Source organism: Orcinus orca, chromosome 5 (genome assembly GCF_937001465.1).
Source record: "Orcinus orca chromosome 5, mOrcOrc1.1, whole genome shotgun sequence".
Lineage (NCBI taxonomy): Eukaryota > Metazoa > Chordata > Mammalia > Artiodactyla > Delphinidae > Orcinus > Orcinus orca.
The window spans coordinates 41,400,052-41,418,640 of record NC_064563.1 but is presented as its reverse complement, the minus strand read 5'-3'; the positions used below and the strand labels follow the sequence as shown (position 1 = coordinate 41,418,640).

At 40.7% G+C, this 18,589-nt stretch overlaps 2 protein-coding genes across 5 annotated transcripts in view; one reads left to right on the top strand and one right to left on the bottom strand.

Annotated features, from left to right (window-relative positions):
• The first annotated feature begins 441 nt into the window (after positions 1–441).
• Positions 442–11,967, top strand: SSR3 (signal sequence receptor subunit 3). Of its 2 annotated transcripts, none has more exons than XM_004281823.4 (5): positions 442–710; positions 1,902–2,028; positions 5,788–5,886; positions 10,479–10,610; positions 11,678–11,967. In XM_004281823.4, exons 1-5 carry the CDS (start codon positions 578–580, stop codon positions 11,742–11,744), a joined length of 558 nt encoding a protein of 185 aa, XP_004281871.1. In that variant the 5' UTR covers positions 442–577; the 3' UTR covers positions 11,745–11,967. The 2 variants fall into 2 exon arrangements, with proteins under 2 accessions (XP_004281871.1, XP_033265353.1); XM_033409462.2 differs by lacking the exon at positions 442–710 and adding an exon at positions 818–970.
• A 4,279-nt stretch (positions 11,968–16,246) lies between these two features.
• Positions 16,247–18,589, bottom strand: part of KCNAB1 (potassium voltage-gated channel subfamily A regulatory beta subunit 1) — a 427,972-nt gene continuing 425,629 nt past the window's right edge. For all 3 annotated transcript variants that reach the window (XM_004281819.4, XM_004281821.2, XM_049709722.1), the window contains exon 14: positions 16,247–18,111. In XM_004281819.4, the coding sequence (XP_004281867.1) occupies positions 18,022–18,111 (90 nt within the window). In that variant the 3' untranslated portion in view covers positions 16,247–18,021. The remainder of the gene's footprint in view (positions 18,112–18,589) is intronic.

Sequence of the window (18,589 nt, the reverse complement as noted above, 5' to 3'; positions counted from 1 at the left end):
ATTCTTGAGGATATTTAATGAAATAATGGCTGTGTAAAGAAGGGGCTCAACACATGCTACCTACCTATACTTATCTTTCTCCTCTTCCTCTTCCAACGCCCCAGTGTAGGTACCCACAGGGCCGGCTAACCGTGCGCCCGTTGAATGAATGACCATATGACTCAGAGCTCCTCATTTTGGAATTTCGACCGCTTGGAAAGCATGAGTCTACCAGCATCTGTGAAGTGTAACGTCAATAACGTTTTGTTAATTTAAAAAAAAAAAAAAAAAAGCACCCACTAAACTACAAGTCCCGGCTTTTTCCTAGAAACTGACGAGTCACGTGACTTGCCAGGAATCCGGAAGTCTGGCCCGCTCGCCCAATCATGCCGAGAAACCTACGTAGCGGCGCCAGGATGGCCAATCCTGCGGACGCTTGACCCGCGCCGCGCAACGCCGGGTCCCTCTTCCGCGCGCGACGCTGATGGGTCGTTAGCGGATACGGTGGCCGCGGGGGTGGTGTCAGCGGCTTCTGCCCGGCTTGGCGCCCGGCTCGGAGCCTGACTCGGCCCTCTCGTCTGGCAGCTGCGGTTCCACCATGGCTCCCAAAGGCGGCTCCAAGCAGCAGTCCGAGGAGGATCTGCTCCTGCAGGATTTCAGCCGCAACCTCTCGGCCAAGTCCTCGGCGCTCTTCTTCGGGAACGCCTTCATCGTGTCCGCCATCCCCATTTGTGAGCGCTTGGAGAGAGGCGGGCGGGGAGGCCACCGGCGGGTCGGCCTGGGCGGGGACGTGGCAGGGCCGGGCGGACCGGCGAGGCGTGAGCCGGCGCCCGCACTCTCCCCAGCTCGCCCTGGGCTCGGGGGCAGCACGTAGCCTCTGTGGGCCTCCGTGATCTGGTCCAGGGTAGTGGTGGGCGGCATCCCAGGAGAGTCACCTGTGGCGCGTTTTAAAAGTACGCTAGCTCGTTCCCGGGCCTCACTGCTGCGGATTGTGAGTTACTCGTTCCGGGATGGCGGCCCCGAATCAGTATTAAAACTAACGCTCGGGTTAAGATCGTGTGATGTTAACATTTAGGCATATAGCCTATTTGCTTTTTTTCCCTACAACTATCGTTTGCTCTTACGAGATCTTAAACTTATTACTTATTTTGGAGAAACTCATGAATTAAGATGAGAGACATTAACACCTGCACTGAATTAGAAGTGTAGCTTTAGGAGAACTGCTTCACGCAGAACATTATTTTCCTAGTTTGACGAGAGAAGTTGCTAAGGGCCCGCTCTACAATGTGTAGTAACCCTTTTAATAAGCCTATTAGGGCAATTCTGAAATTCTTACTTGGATGGAAAAACTACACAGCCTTGGCCAAGGTTGTTTTTAGAGCTCAGGGTTCCCGAATGTGAATTTCCTCTCACATTGCTGCACTGTTGTTGGACAGTCAAATCCAGATGTATTTTCTCTTTCGGTTTTATAAAACCCAGCGTGCAGTTAACGTGGTGTGGAGCCTTTTGGTTCACTGGCTGCACTGAGCACTGCCTTGATTTCAGATAACAGCCACGTCAGCGTGTAAACTCTGGTTTGGGGCTGCACATGGCGTTTTGGAATGGCCTGTAGTTAGCGTTATAGTACCCTTTAGAATGAAATTTGAAGTCTGAATTGTGATTTTGTTGAGCCAGGGTTCTCATTTTAGAAGCAGAAATCTCATAATGTACTATAGAAAGGTTATGTTTTTCAAGTGTTCTCAACTAGGGAAACTTGAGACTAACGTTTTACTGGATATCACACTTCTGAAGTTCCCCTTGTACTGTACTGGATTCCCTAATCAGGGCTGTATTAGCTATAATTAATTCAGCAGGCTTTTGTAACTGGCTGGTAATATTTTGTTTCTTTTTGTATCCCCCCTCCCCCTTTTATCTTAATTCAGGGCTATATTGGCGAATATGGCATATGGATCTTATTCAGTCTGCTGTTCTATATAGTGTGATGACCCTAGTAAGCACATATTTGGTAGCCTTTGCATACAAAAATGTGAAATTTGTTCTCAAGCACAAGTAAGTATATTTCTCAAGAGAAAGTATATATTGTTGCATTTTTATATAGTAGGAGGTCTTCTTAAAGACCATTTGTGTGTGTGTGTGTTTCAGTAAGCACTATTTTGAGATACATATGTATGTATATTTGGAGGGGGAGGCACATTAATGGTATGAAGGAGTAGCAACTAATCGAAAAGCAGAGACAGTGCTTCTAACACTGCTATGGAAGTGGGTATTGATGGTGGAATTAAAACACTTAAGTACCATCCTTAATCATTGTGTTCAGAAAAACAAACCCACCAAGTAAAGTAACATTTTAGAAGTCAAATGGAATTCTTTCTAGAAGGAGTTGTTCCGGGCTCACCATGTAGAATTTTTGGATGTGAAAGAAGTGGTCTTTTTTTCTTATATTCAACACTGACATTTTTAATGCTAATTGCATTTTTCTTATGAGAATATGAAAATGTAAAAGGTTACTCTGTTTCCTCTATTTCTACCTTCATTTTATCATGTCACTCTCCTGACAGCTCTTCATGGCCTTCTCTTTTCTAAATGTATTAAATCCAGATTCTTCCAGGCCCTGGAATGCAAGTCTTCTGCCTCCTACCACTGGGGCCTTGTCTTTTAGGATTGGGCCTTAGATCTTCTGACTCAGCTTTGAACTGACTTCTGACTCATCCTTTGAACGTGACTTGTTCCCTCCCTCATTTAGAATCATCTCCCTTTCTTTCCATTCTTACATGTCTGGTATTTCAAGACTTCGGAATCTTTTCCAGAGAAATCTTAACTGTCCTTATTGTTCCTGTGTTAAGCTTTCTAGTGATGAGTAGAAACACATTGAGATGATCTCAGTTAACAGGGATTTATTGTAAGGAGGCCAGAAATGGTCTCAGCAACTGAAACTGGCCTCAGCAGCCTCTCCACTGTCATTCTTGAGTCCAGGTTGGAGTCCAGGTTGTGCGTGGCTGTTGCTAGAACGGCTAAATCCAGGTCATCTTTGTTGTCTCCCTGCTTGACAGCCCCTCTTCACTAACTGCCATGCCAGGATTCAGCCCATCTCGGCCTCTGCTGTCCTGGGCTGTCTTTCTTGTGAGGCATGGCCATCTGTGGATAGCGAAGCCCTCAGAAGTGGGCGTTTTGCATGACCCATCCTTTGTGATTCCCTTGGAACTCAGTCCCTTTGGGACCTAGTGTTTTTTCACTTGTTCTGCATATCATTTTTATTCGCCTTTTTGGAGTCAAAAATCATGTTCTTTCCCCTCATTTCTCCTTTCGGCTTCTTGAGGGCAACTGCCATGTCTTTTGTTTATTTCCCTTACAATAGTTAATGGTACATTTAATTTAGTTCAGTAAAATTCCAGTGACCTACTGACTTAATACACTCTCTGAATGGAATTATTTTTTAGTCGTAGTTTTGGTGTAATATTAAATATTGCTACTGACATCAAAACTCCTACAGATTGGCAAGATTGTTAAGGCTTAAAGAGCCAGCAAGATTCTGAGTGTGGGTAGGTGTTGGTAGAGAGAATGGCTTCAGAGTCGACAGTCTGGATTCCAGTCCCAGCTCTGCTGCTCTTAAATGCAGAGCCTTGGGCATGCATTTCATCTTTCTAGACTTCAGATTCTTGAGCTGTAAAATGGGAGTACTAATGGTACCTCGTGGGATGGTGAGGATTAAATATGATACGTGCGACATAAACCATGGCGTCTGGCATGTAATAAATGTTTGTGTGCAGTGTTGGAGAGGTTGGGGGTGAGAGATCCCACAGGAATTTTTTTTTTAAGGTGGCATGATTTTAAAAATGTTTGCAAAGATGTTTTTTTATCTCAGTTGGCTGAGAGCTGGGCCTGTGGATTTCCCTGTTTTGTTTTAGAGCATTCAGCGCTGAGTGAGGTTTGTTTTCTAAGAGCACTGAGATGGAGGGTAGGGCTTCTTTAGTTGTAATAAACCTACAGTGTGGCTGTTAATGTCTCTGTTAGGCGAGTATAGAATTGTAGACAGAGAAGAGAAATTAACTAGTTATCTGGTTCAGTGTCTTCAGGAAGATTTGTCATGTGGACAGATGATTGACTATTTGTCCAAGAGATGCTTAGAGCCAACTCCTCTGAAAATAGTTTATTCCTGTGTCCTAGCACCCTGACAGTTGGGGGTGGTGGTGTGTGTGTGTATTTTTTTTTACCCTCTGTTCTGCTAAGAAAGGTTTCTGCTGTAAACCATGTCCATTTCTTATCAATTGGCCTTTCCTAGGAAAAAGCAGTCTTATGTGAAGTTCAGGAAACACTTAATAAGTGCCTGGGATTTGCTAGAGATTAAGAGATGAGAGTCTCTGCCCTGCGGAACTGAACTTTTACATAATAAAATGAGTCAGGGAAAGTTGGACATTATAGTGTCTTAAAGTATCTCTTAAAGCAGCTACCTGCTCTCTTAGCTGCCTTTTTCTTTACGTTTCAGAACTTATTTCCTTTTACCTGTTTTTTTAAGACAAACTGATTTTCCTCCCTCCAGTTATCAATCTGTGGAAAAATACATCAGTTGAAGCTGACTAAAGGTTTTCTTTTTAATAATGTCACTTCTAACTTGATTCTTGAGTGAGAGATAGAGATGGAGATATAGGTAAAACCAGCCTGAATTTGTGCTTAATTTGTAGCCCAGAAGCTCATGTGGTTGGAGAAAGGTTGAGAACTATTGCCTTGAATGATCTTGGGCTTTTCAGGAATCCAACCTGATTTTCCCACAGTTTCCTTTGGTCCACTGACCAGAACTTAATATACATAGTAATGAGGGATTGAGTAATTGAACATAGATTGAACAGATGTCTGTCTCTATGGTGCACATCCTGTTGCTTTCAATACATCTCAGTATCGTGTTGAATGTTTTCTTAGTGGGACTTTGTAATTGTTATATTTTGCTTGTGATCAGTTATTACTTTTTCTATGTTTATGGCTAATCAGTTTCTCCCATATTATGAAAAATAAATCATGTTGAATTTAAATGTCTAATCTTTGGGAGGCTTTTTGTATTTCATCACAGGTTAAATTTTATCCTCTCTTTCACTAGCAACCCCAACTGATAAAATTCACCTCATAGATTTTTTTAGGATTATGTCATTTCTTTCTTTATCTGACTTATCACTAAAGATTCTGATCTGATTTCTTGAATAACACTTCCAGCCTTTTCTGGCTAATTCCATATTATCTCTTGGTGCAACTCTCAAACCAGTAGTTTGTTTAACTAAAAGTGCTGTGGTCACTCCTTAACCATGTGGTATTATTTCTTTTTAGTGAAATTCCCCTTTGGAGTAAAGTTAAAAGCTTTACTTTAAGATATTACAGCTATTAACTCTCTTTGTTAAGCTTAGTTTTGTCTCCTGTTATTTATTGGAATTGAAATCATGTATCATTTGCTAATGCCTTAACAAATTTATTTGTGGAACAGTTAAATTATGAGTTAAAACAAAGTGGAGCTATAACGATTCATAACTAAACTGTGTTAATAGCATTTGACTTTTATTTCCATATTAAATACCTAACTTAGGAAAATTCTCCCTTTTAAGCAGAAATCAAAACACATCACTAATAAACCACATCTTGGAAGTTTCTTGAACTCCCTCTCTTTTGGCTAGCACAGTGTAATAAACTTGGAACTTTCTGTCCAGCTTATTTTCTTGAAATGTAAAGTATATAGTTGCCAATACAAGATACGAGTACAGAGTGTTTCTGAGAGAGTGTGATGTTCACTCCTGGAGCATGTGGAAACCTTTTTTCTTTTCCTTCCAGAGTAGCACAGAAGAGGGAGGATGCTGTTTCCAAAGAAGTGACTCGAAAACTTTCTGAAGCTGATAACAGAAAGATGTCTCGGAAGGAAAAAGATGAAAGGTTTGGCTCCCTATTTAAAGTGTTTGTGGTAATCAAAAAGGGGGTTATTTGTAGAAAATAAGTTTTTGGTTTCTGCTTAGAGCATGTGGATATTAGAATTATCTGAGGAAAACGTTGGTATTAGAAGTCAGGGTAATGAGAATAATAACTGACTTTTTGAGTTTTTATTACTACCAGATACTTTTCTTTGTGCTGTACACAGTTCATTTATTCCTCCAAAGAGCTCCATGAGGTAGGTACTGTTGTTTTCTCCACTTTACACCTGAGGAATCTGAGGTACAGAAAGCTCGGGTACCTTGCCCAAGGCCATAGATTAGTGTGCGGTAAAACCAGGATAAGAGTGCAGCCAGTCTGACTTGAGAGCTTGTATTCAGCTGCTCTGCTGGAATTTAGGAGCCTGCAGAGCTGTGTCCAGTGCTGGCTCTGCCACTTGGTAGCTGTGTGACCTTGAGGCTATCACCTAACCCCTCTGGGTCTGAAGAGTTTATGTTGTGTTGTGTGTTAGCATTTTTAGGTGGTAGTATTTCTGCTCCTGAGCTTTCCTGGGGACATCTGGTTCTTGGTTATCTGCATTGTTTGGGAAAAAGAAAAGAATTAGGTTTGTCTCCTGTTGCCGAATTCTATGCCACATTTGTTAGTCCCACCCCCAATTTTTCCTGACAGCTGCTGTTAGAAGGCTAAAAAACAGTCTGACATCTGAATAGAAGTCTCTGAATGATTGAGTAAACTTGTGCTTAAGAGTTGCCAGATGGTTTAATAGAGTCATGAGTCGAGGCTGTTTTCATGGATCTTAAATTTTAGTATCTACGAGGTGCTTTATGAAATGGAATTTTTATCCCACTTTTCTCCAGAAAGACTTTGTGGGGACTTGCAATATTAAATTGCATGTGAAACAAAGCAATACCATTTAAAAAGATCAGAAACCGTTTAAAAGTAAGAAAAGGTGGATGAACAAGGACCTCAGCATTAGTTACAGCAGTTGGGCACTAAACTCAGCTCTGAGCTTCCAAGTGTCAGGAAGCATCCAGAGTCACCCAGCTTTCATTGTTGGATGAGAAGCAGCGTGCACGTCCTTCTGAAAAGAAACTTTCCTGGCACTGAATCTTGGAAGGACTTTATCAAGTGGATCCTTATTTAAGGGACACTGAGTAACTTAATGAACAGTGTCTTCTACAGTGGTTTTGGACAGGCACCAGAACATTATTGAAATGATTACGTCCTATGGATCCTTCATAAAACTGAAGGCACAATATTAAACTCATGACAGTGAAGGCCTGTTTTTTATGGAGCCGCTTTAAAGACCTCTGGCTCTGCATAGCTTTTGTTTTTAGAATTGCAAAGTTTTTTTTTTTTTAAGATTTTTTTGATGTGGACCATTTTTAAAAAAATTAATTAATACTTATTTTTGGCTGTGTTGGGTCTTCGTTTCTGTGCAAGGGCTTTCTCCAGTTGTGGCGAGCCGGGGCCACTCTTCATCGCGGTGCACGGGCCTCTCACTGTCGCAGCCTCTCCTGTTGCGGAGCACAGGCTCCAGACGTGCAGGCTCAGTAGCTGTGACTCACGGGCTTAGTTGCTCCACAGCATGTGGGATCTTCCCGGACCGGGGCACAAGCCCGTGTCCCCTGCATCGGCAGGCGGACTCTCAACCACTGCGCCACCAGGGAGGCCCTGCATAGCTTTTTAATTGCAAGTTTTTGCATAGGGATAGATATTAGAGAATCTAGACCACTTTCTTTTAACCTTTTCATCAAATTATAATACTCATTAGAACATTGGTTCTTAAATGGAATGCACATCATAGTTACCCAAATTTCAAAATGCTTGTTACAAGCTCTTACAGGTCTTACAGGTTTTAGGTGATTAATTGTATCAGAGATGGCAGATGGGTCTCTTCTGCCCACTACAGACTTGCCTGATTTGGTCTGGCACTTTTTCTTGATCCTGGGATGTGTCTCAGAATCTTTCTCAGTGTGGTATTCAGGTAGTCTCTACTAGTGGATCAGAGTTGGAATTGGAAATGAAACCTCTTCGCCGTTGCCTAGACCAGGTATTTCAGAGTAGGATGAAATGGAGGTTTTATTGATATATAAGATGCAGAGTGTCAGAAGATTATAAAATTTTCATTCTTGTCACCAGTAGAAACTTGTGCTGTTTGTAATTCTCTCGCAAAGGCCATGCTGGATACAGTTGTACCCAGGTCTGTACTCATTATTGATGCTGATAACTGGATCCAAGACTCCCTTTAAGATCCAGTATTTTTCTTCCTCAAAGGGTTAGTTACTTCCAATAGATTCAAGAGAAGGCTTATCGGCATCTTTCTGCCCAGATGGGTATCTTCAAACCTCTTTCTAAAATCATTTGGAATATGGACTACATGCCACTTTGAACCTACTTTTCTACCTTTCCAAGGAAATTAGCAGAGGAGAATCAGATTCATTAACATTTGTCCCAAGGTATGAATGTTATTTCTCCTTGACTTACTAACGGTCCATCATTTAGTATTATCAGATTGTAAGAGTTGAGTTTTTTGGTCTCAACTTTTCTCCTGTTTTAGGAAGTGCTCCTTGGAAAAATGACTGCTTGAGAAGTGTTCTCCCAAACTAGATTTCCTACCAGTGAAGCTTTTGCGGAACCATTGCTGATGAGGGCAAATGGAGGTCCTAAACTTTTTCAAAATAAACCAGGGTGGACTAGAAAAAGTTGAGAGCTGTCAGACAGTCCTGACTGTGTATACCCTGATGTAACACACGGTCTTTGCGAGCTGGGATAACCTAAAGGATTAAGCCACTCTTTCATCAAAAATGTCTTGAAGATGGTTCTGATTCAGGGCATGATGGGGAGTTAGGGAAAATTGCTGCGGTGGAGGTGTGATAATTTAATCACCAGCAGTAAAGGCATGCCAGTGGCCTACTTAAGGAACCTGTCTTCACTGGGTCTTGTGCCAGAGTCTTAAAAACAGAGGCAATTGTTCTGAGTGTTTTGTAGCATTAAACCATGTTGGGACTATGGATATTTCTGGGCTGGTGTTTTCTTTGATCATTGTTAGAATGGTGTAATGTATTAATTCCAAGTCATGTATAGTTTTTAAATTTACATTTAAACTTCTCTGAAATCAGAGGCTATTTTATAGTTGATAGCTGCATTTACTGTAAAGTCCTTCACTTCTTCCAAAGTTTACAGCAAATTGAAGATTTATTAAGTTGATGGTATCTACAGAATCAAGGAAATATGGCGTATGTATTAGAGACCACAAATTTCTTCTGACGAAGATAAGAGGCTAAACCTTCCATTTAGCTCCTTTACAGCCATGCTTGTTGACTTTGGATTAGAACATTTGGTGACTAAAACATGGCAGTTAGTACTGACGTTAGCCATAGTGCTGTCCTTAGGATTAGTTGGGGGTACTATCTGGCCCCAGAGTAATGTACCTTTCTGGGGGAGAAAACATCTATGGCAATGAGTTACAGCCTTTTTGATAATGACCTACAGTAAAAAAAATATATATATATTTTACTCTTTGACCAAATACACTTTTACATACACACATGTAAATATTCCACAGAACAGTAATTATTACCCTACTGTATGTGATGCACTTGATACTTTTCTGTTTTTTCCTTTTTTTCTTTAATGTGCTGGTCTCAACTCACTCTAATTTTTCCCGAACATCAGATCCACTCAGTTGATTTCATGTCCCACTAATGGGTCACAACCTACCTACTCTTTTAACTTTGTAAATTGCTTTACAAAGTTAATTAACTGAGGGAAATAAAGGTTCCCTTATTCATAGGCACCCTGGAACTTCCTCTTGCCTGTGTGAAGAGGTAAAAGAAAAGGTTGATAAAGTACTAGTAAATTACTATGATATCATAATGCGTAAAGAAGATTAAATAAAAAGTAAATGGGTTTCACAGAAGTTAAAAACTCCTCCTAATGATCAAGCAGATTCTTAGTTTGAATTAAATAAAGATGGATAAAGAGAGTCACAGACAAGTCTGCTTCTGTGATGCCACAGCTAGCTTTGTCCATGGGCTTGTCTTAAGGCGAAATGTTGAAGGCTGACATCTGTAGACTGTAGAGGGTCTCAAGCCTCAAACAGCTGAGAAAGCCGTGTCAGGCTGCTAATCATCAAGTTTGTTTTTGGTGAGTACCTAGAGAAAGATGCCTATTTCAGTTGCTGATGAAACCAAGCTAATTTCAATTAATCGGTCCCTTCCTGCAAAGCTCTAACTGCCTGGGAAAAAGGTAACATGCCCAGCAACTGTTTCTTGAGCATGGATAAAGTTTTTGTTTTTTTTGTCTGCATCGTGCGGCTTGCGGGATCTTAGTTCCCTGACCAGGGATTGAATCTGGTCCCCAGCAGTGAAAGCACCGAGTCCTAACCACAGGACCACCAGGGAAATTCCTGAGCATCAGTAAAGTGAAATATCTTTTTCAGTAGGAAAAAGGAGACAATGCTGACTGAATTTAATATTAAAAACAGATTCTGCCCAGAACACTTAAGGAAAAACTTACTATGAGCTAGAGCCATGTGGTATTTAAAATTTTTAGTACCTATTTAAAAACTTAAATGACTTGTTTTGTGTCCACAGAATCTTGTGGAAGAAGAATGAAGTTGCTGATTATGAAGCTACAACATTTTCCATCTTCTATAATAACACCCTATTTCTGGTCTTGGTCATTGTTGCTTCCTTCTTTATATTGAAGAACTTCAACCCCACAGTGTATCCTTTTAAAGGTTGATTATCTTTTTTAGAAGTCTAGAAACAGTTCGTTTTAGTTTTGATTTGTCTGAGTATTTTCTGGTAACAAAAAACGACACAGGGAGTCAGTCCTTTAAAAAGCACCGTGACCTCAGGCAAGTTTCTGGACATTTAAAATACGGGCTTTTGGTTTGATCTGAAGTTCTTTTAAGTTTATGAATTAAGACTTCATGATAAATAAGTATTACAAAGCAGTCTTAACGTATATGATGATGTGTACCTGCCTAGTTTAAAAAAACTTCTAAGGAGACAAAGCAAACTTGCCTTCTTTGCTACCTCCTGGCATGAGCCCTGTGTCTGCTGGTACTTTGGGGCTTTGGGGTTGGGTGGATAGGCAGTGGAGTTAAATTGGCACATTTCATAATAGCTTAACGGTGTTTCAAGCTGCTCTTAAATTGAGCTTTTGGGCAAGAATCAGTCTTCTCTCGTTAAGGTAATTTATTAAAGGTATTATCCAGGAATGTGCAGCCAAACTTTTAACCATTGGAGATTTTGATGTAATAAAATATCAGACACCCTCCAACTTGTATCTCCTGGGACTACTAGAGTGGTGTGCCCCAAACACTCTAGTCCTGAGGCTGAGAGTAGCTGCAGACTTTCAGAACCTCCTTGCTTTTACAGGCTAGTTGTAGCCAAAACACTGATAGACAGGGAAGACTTATTTTTCCTTTGCGCTTGATGTGGGGGTTGGGGGGTTGGGGAAATCAAGTCCCTTCTTCCTCCCCATGTTCTTTGATCAGTTCGTTTCCTGCAGGTTAAATGGAATTCAGATGTTTTATTTGTGATCATGTGTTCTAGGTTTCTGTCTCAAGTGTTTTCTTTTTAAAATTGGAACACGTTTCCTGTGAATGTTCCTCATTCTTTATCATCTCCTCTCTTGTAAATTGCATTTGCAGACATTGGGACTGCACATTATTGTCATTAGACAGCGGCAGGAGGGAAACAGTACATTCCAAAGAGATGGGTTCTTTTTGTTTTGTTGAAACCCAATTTGGGGTTGATTTTTCCTTAACATTAAATTCTTACAGGAACTACATTTTGTCCATAAGTGCTTCGTCGGGCCTCATCGCCCTCCTGTCTACTGGCTCCAAGTAGAGCACGTCAGCTTCCCTCCACCGCCCTGGCTTTGTGTCTATGGGTGGCCTGTGGTATATGGAAAAGTAGCAGGGTGGTCAGGGTGGAAGACACACAAGCTGTTTTTGTAAAAGTCTGGAGTTTGAGGATTTGAAAAACCCAACAAAATGTAATTCAATATTTGTTTATTGGCTCTTTTTTTTTTTTTGACAGATTGTTGAAATTAAATGAATTGAAAGGGAAACTCAAGAGTACCAGGACATTTATTAAAAGGCAAAAGTGTTGCAATATGTTATAATCACAAGGGGAGAAAATAACTTGTTTCCTTGACTTGTCAGAGGTCACAGTAACCTGGACTGAGCTGTTATTATTTATAATAGTAGCAAGAAGTTAATAATTGGTTCTGTGTGTTCCAAGCACAATATTACAACTTTTTTTTGAACCACAAATATCAGAATGAGTCCTCTCCCTCTGGGGGATTGAACAGAAGCTTCATGTTTGCAAGTCTCTGAATTTGTGATTTGAAATAACTCAAAGTTAAAACATTAGTTTCTCCAACTTGGAGAAGAGAAACTTGTGGAAAAGTTGTTCTTTTTTTTTTTTTAAAGGAAGAAAGGCAGCCAAGGTAATAATCTAAAAATAGTGCCTAGGCATATGAGAGTTGGCCTATGCGGTTATTAAAGTACACACTGCTCAGCTCTATAGCTTTGGTCCTGGGTGTCCAGGGAGGTTAGCTTGACCCTACCATGTTGGTTTGACCTATTAAGAGAATGGAATCATTGTTTTCTCTTGACCAGGGTCTCACATCACTGGAGGAATGTTCAATAAGAGAAGCTCTTTCCTGAATATTGATGTGTAAAAGACCAAAGTAATTTTTGTGATCTTAGTTCTGGAATTCTAAGAACTCTCCAAGAAATTACAGTGGTTTTGGTGCTGGTCAGCATTTTTCCATGAGGACTTTTCGTAAATTTGACCCTTTAGTCCAAAGGTTCCTATCAATTGTAAACAAAATATTGATCTCTTTAGACCTTGTGGGTCCAGCCAAGAGCAGTCTCTTGCATTTTTTAACCAGTGTGTTTACAGGTAATTATTTTTTTCTATAGGCCACGATTTGAAAAAGTTTGGGAAACTCTTCTTGAACCTACATCACTTAAAAGGTTATGGACTCAGAGGTGATAATTCCTGTCAGCTTTTGACCACATCCAGTACTTTTCTACAAACAATATCTTAAAGGAAATATATTCCCAATGGCTAATCTTAACTTTAATGTTTGGTTTCCACTTCTAAATTTAAGGTGAATGTTGCAAATAATATTCACCATTTATAACTATAGAAAGATATTCACCAGGAGTCCATCTTCCAATTCCATGCTGTTGGATGTTTTGGGAAGTCACATCTAAGAACCTGGAAGGAAGACAGGCCAGGAGTACGTTTGCCTAGTGACCCAGATCATCATTATCTTCAACTGAGGATTAGATTTCATCATTGCTTTTAGAAGTCTGCAGTTCTTTACTTTTCTCTGGCACATAGTTATCCATGTGCCAGCACTGGGTAATAAGGGGTTAATGGGGAAGTCAGAAGAAAGACCCTGCATAGTAGTTAGTGTAGCACATAAGAAGTTTATTTTTATTATGTTTTAACTTTTTTTTTTTCTGTTGATTAATAACTGGTCAGTAGTTTGGTGGCGTGGCGTTTGTACCAATTGCATTTGCTTATTTGACAAAATGACTGTTTGACAAACCATCAATGTCTACTGTTTGTTACCAGAGCTGGGTCAAGTAATTTTTTACCTGTAATTTTTAACTTGCAGGTAAAAAATTGCCACTAGGTGGCAGTGCCTGTATAGATGGGAAAAAAATTCTTATAATACAGTATACCTGAGATGGGGTGGCAAAATAGGGGCATCGGTGTGACGTTCTTAATAGAGTGCCTCTTGAGTTAATAAACTGAATAATTTGTAGAAAAGTGAGGAAGCAAAATTTGGTTTTGGTCCTGAAATTTTCCTATGGCACTTTTTGTTTTTAATCCTGATAATAGTTTCTAACTTTCTATACTGTCAGATAAATTCTTTTTTTTTTTTTTTGTGGTACACGGGCCTCTCAATGTTGTGGCCTCTCCCGTTGCGGAACACAGGCTCCGGACGCGCAGGCTCAGCGGCCATGGCTCACGGGCCCAGCCGCTCCGTGGCATGTGGGATCTTCCCGGACCGGGGCACGAACCCATGTCCCCTGCATCGGCAGGCGGACTCTCAACCACTGCGCCACCAGGGAAGCCCTGTCAGATAAATTCTGACCTATAAGTTCATAAGACATATTCTGATGGTTCTGCAGTTTTAACTAAGGATTTACTGTACCAGTGCTTTACTCTTAGGAGCTGTGGAACCTTTTCCCCAGCACTCTCCGTGTCACCTAGAAAGACTGTGTAGCGCATAGAATTATGATGTGCTGGATCTGGCTTAGTTTAGTAAAAGCCTGCTGGAGAATTTTTATCTTAAAAATACCTCTTATCGGGCTTCCCTGGTGGCGCAGTGGTTGAGAGTCCACCTGCTGATGCAGGGGATACGGGTTCGTGCCCCGGTGTGGGAAGATCCCACATGCCACGGAGCGGCTGGGCCCGTGAGCCGTGGACGTTGAGCCTGCGCGTCCGGAGGCTGTGCTCCACAACGGTAGAGGCCACAACGGTGAGAGGCCCGCGTACCGCTAAAAAAACAAAACAAAAAAATGCCTCTTATCCAACACCAGTAAAATAAAAGGGGTTTTGCTGTAATTGGGATTCAAAGTGATTTAATTCCTGTTTTTACACCCCTTGTGATAAGTTAGAAGTTCATTTATAACTTAATACTTGGGTTGAAATTATCCTTAGCCAGTAAAAATCTACTGGTTGACCTATATGGTATATTATTCTAACTTGGATAGAATAATTTGAAGCAAGTTTGAAGTTAACAAATGTGGAGATTGGCTTTATACCCAAAATTCTTATGAAAGGTCTTACTAAGTTTTTTCTTTTTTTGGTCACACCGCATGGCTTGTGGGATCTTAGTTCCCTGACCAGGGATTGAACCCACGCCCTCAGCAGTGAAAGCACAGAGTCCTAACAGCTGGACCGCCAGAGAATTCCCAAAAGGTCTTGCTTATTGAGTATCATTAAGTTTTGCTTTGTAAAATTTATATTTTCCTTAGACTTCTTTATAAGAACCGTGTGATTAAGTATATTATCTTTATTACATTATTTCATGTTAACCATTAATTTCCCATGCATGTAAATGCACATTTTTGTAGTTACTGATCAAATGCTTGTAAGGGCTGTAAGGGGTTATCTCCCACACCTCCTTGGACTCCCAAGTAGGGGGATTCATTGAAGATTAGGAGGGTCTTTTGGGTGGTTGGTTTGATTTTCATGGAGGTGGTTACAGATGAACTTCTCATTGGCCTTCATGAGTTTTCATTGCATTTCTTTGACCTTTCCTTCTTAACTGATCCTGAATTTGGATTCATTTCCAAGTTTTTTTAACTTAAAAAATCACACACACTTTTTCATAAAGCTTTAAAAAAATCACCCCTAAAAGAGCACTGGACTGGAACACAAAATACTTGGGTTCTAGGCCTGGTTCTGCCATCAACTTGCAGTATGAGTTTGGGCGAGTCCTTTAATCTCTTCAGGCCTGGGTTCCTCATTTGCAGGGAGTGGGGTGGTCTCAGAGGTGGCGAAGGCCCCTTGAAGCCCTGCCATCAACCTGGTGACCCTTGCTGCACACTGCGGATGAAGATGAAGTGGCAGTTCTTACAGTGGGAAGCCAGGCACAGGGCTTCTAGTTTTCATTTCCCTTGGCTGAGGTTTCAGTGTGTGGCTGGCTGCCACCCAGGTTACCCTTTGGAATGGTATGTTCTCTGCCAAGGAAATCTTTCCAGAAAAGAAAGGAAAATGAGAGTGCATGGAAATTTTTCTTAAGGATAGAACTGTGAAATGTACTTATCTAGTATATTTACCATGGCACATGATTTGTATATAAAACTAGATGTTCCCACGGCCAAGCAATGTTGGTATTTGATTTTAATTTGCAGGTTCTTTTAAATGCGTTTGAGAAGCTTTAACCTTAGTACGGAACATATCTAAAACCCAAGGAGAAATATCTCCAGTAGCTAATCATTTTCTCCATTAACAAGAGAAAAAAAGTCTGGGTTGCAAATTAAATCTTTTGATAAATCTATTTCTGTTAGGTATCACTCAGTGCAGCTTACCTGCCAACATTTTTTTTTTTGCGGTACGCGGACCTCTCACTGTTGTGGCCTCTCCCGTTGCGCAGCACAGGCTCTGAACGCGCAGGCTCAGCGGCCACGGCTCACGGGCCCAGCCGCTCCGCGGCATGTGGGATCTTCCTGGACCGGGGCACGAACCCGTGTCCCCTGCATCGGCAGGCAGACTCTCAACCACTGCGCCACCAGGGAAGCCCCCAACATTATTTTTAAGTGATTCTTACTGCCTGTTTTATGAAGATGGGTGTGTGTGTGTATATATCTCCTATAATGATATATATATAGCCTTATAATGATAGATCAGATAAAAACTAATTGTGAGATTAAATGCACAAATGCTTTTATTACTCTAAGCAAATAAACTGCAGTTCCAATTAGACAACTTCAGCTCATTTATGCATACTGGATTGATAGAATGCACAATGAACAACTGAAAAATGATCCATTTCCATCATTAATCTGATACTCTTGGGTAAAAAACGCACTGTTTCCCTATTAGAATACAGGTAATAGTAATCAAAAAGAAAATTTGTTGGTACGTCACACTAACATTTTAAGTTTGAGAACTTAATCATGAAATACATATCTGGAAATGATGGCAGAAAATAGCATTTTAAGCTGATAGTACATTTCTTCTGTAAGTCTCAGTGGTTTCTACATGGGGTCCTGTTGGCCAGAAAATTAAATTAGAATTTCGTACATGCTCAGGTGTCCAAATAGAGATAGAGGACCCTCCCCCCTCTACATACACCTTAAAAGTGGGGAAAAAAGTTATCTCCCTCCTTACAGGTACACGCAGTATACTGTCAGTTTTTCTCAAGTCATATATTCATGAGAGTAGGTAGCCAAGTAGTGGCAGGGCGGGATATACCTCAGCTTCTGCGTGCCACAAGGCTAGGCCCCATTAATCCATGCAAAGAACTTTCATGCATATAGTTTAATGCACACAGTGTGATTATGGAATTAGGAAGTTCTTTAACATTTACTTTTCTTTGGGCAAGTTGCTTCACCCAGCATATGCTGAGTAGTGACAGCATTTTTCTCAAAGCCCATGATTCACTTTCATGTTAATAACTTCTCAAAAACACCAAGCATGTAAAATCCCAGTGCTAATTAAACAGCAAACATTTGCCTTTCTGGGTATTTTACAGATTTACTTACAAAACTGAGCATGTGTATATTTATTTTTAAAGCTCAAATATTTAAACTTGCAGAAGCTGTGCCTACAAGCAGTCAAAAGTATAAAGCAGGTTTTAGGAAAATGTAGGTAAAAATGAACACTTCATTGCAGATACATTTTATTCAAAGCTAGGCTTCCATAGTAGTGTAATTCTCCCTTTCATAGGTTAACCAGACTGTCTCTGGTTAAAGACTAGGGTCTTCATCCTTTTACCATCTCTCCATGCAAATGGACATAACATTAGAATCCTAATAGACCACCTTGGAGGAATTGCTATACAGGGCCATTTTTGAGGCCAAGCAACACTAAATATTTAAAAAGTAACGAAAGCAAATACCTAGGCATTTCACTTCTGTTGAATGACAAGTGAAAACAACTCTTGCTAACATGAATGTGAAAATAGAAAAAAAAATGTAAAATTGTTTCAGCTGATTTTTCAAGCAAGACTTCGGAGTGAACAGAGCCTACTCTTTCTGATGCAATCCACATTGCATCTGTGGATGTTGTTCATTTGAAAAAATATATCTGTACAACCTTCTTTAAGTTACTAAATGCCTGAAGGTAGTATGTCTTTCCCCCGCCACATGCTTTCCTTTGCATAAACATGAGATGTACAGAGCAATGTAAGAACAGGTGACTGCAGTCCCAGATAAGAAAATAGAATGGATTTTCCTGGTTGTGAGTTTTCAGATGTGTTCATAATTCAGGTGCACAGTGGTAGCGACAGCAGAAACCTCAGAATCCGGGGAAACTAGAGGTTGAGCAGTGGGCTGCTAAGTGATTCAGAACACCGGCTAGTAACACCGTTCTGTACCTGTATAGACTGCTGCTTTACCCATGCAGCTTCTGCGGCTCATGCACTGCCTTATGATCTATAGTCCTTTTTGCTGTAGGGCTTGTTGCGCAATATGTTATCGATCTCATTTACCACGTGTGATGTCATCTTTGGGAGAACCTGAGAGCATGAGAGGAACAAAGAATGTGGTTAGTACTTGGTACTTGTTCTTTGCGCTCAATATTAAGCAAAGTCATCTAGAATTGGATACATTTATAAACCACCACCAGAATGCTACCTCCCCAGCAGACAGGAAGCTCCCTAAGGTCAGGGGCCTTGTTTTGTTCACACTTTATCTCCAGAGCCCGTAAGAGTACTTGGCCCATAGTAGGTGCTCATAATTATTGGTTGACTGAGTAAATGAAGGCTCACAGAAATACAGAATATCTAGAGCAGCTCTGTCCACTAGAAATGAGAGCCATATATGTAAATTTAGATTTTCTAGTGGCCACAGTAATGAAAGTGGAAAGCAGGTGCAATTAATACATGTTTTACTCCATTATATTCGAAATATCATCTGAACAGGTAGTCAGTATAGAATATTGTTAGACGCTTTGCATGTTTTAAGTACTAATCTTTGAAATCTAGGGCGCGTTTT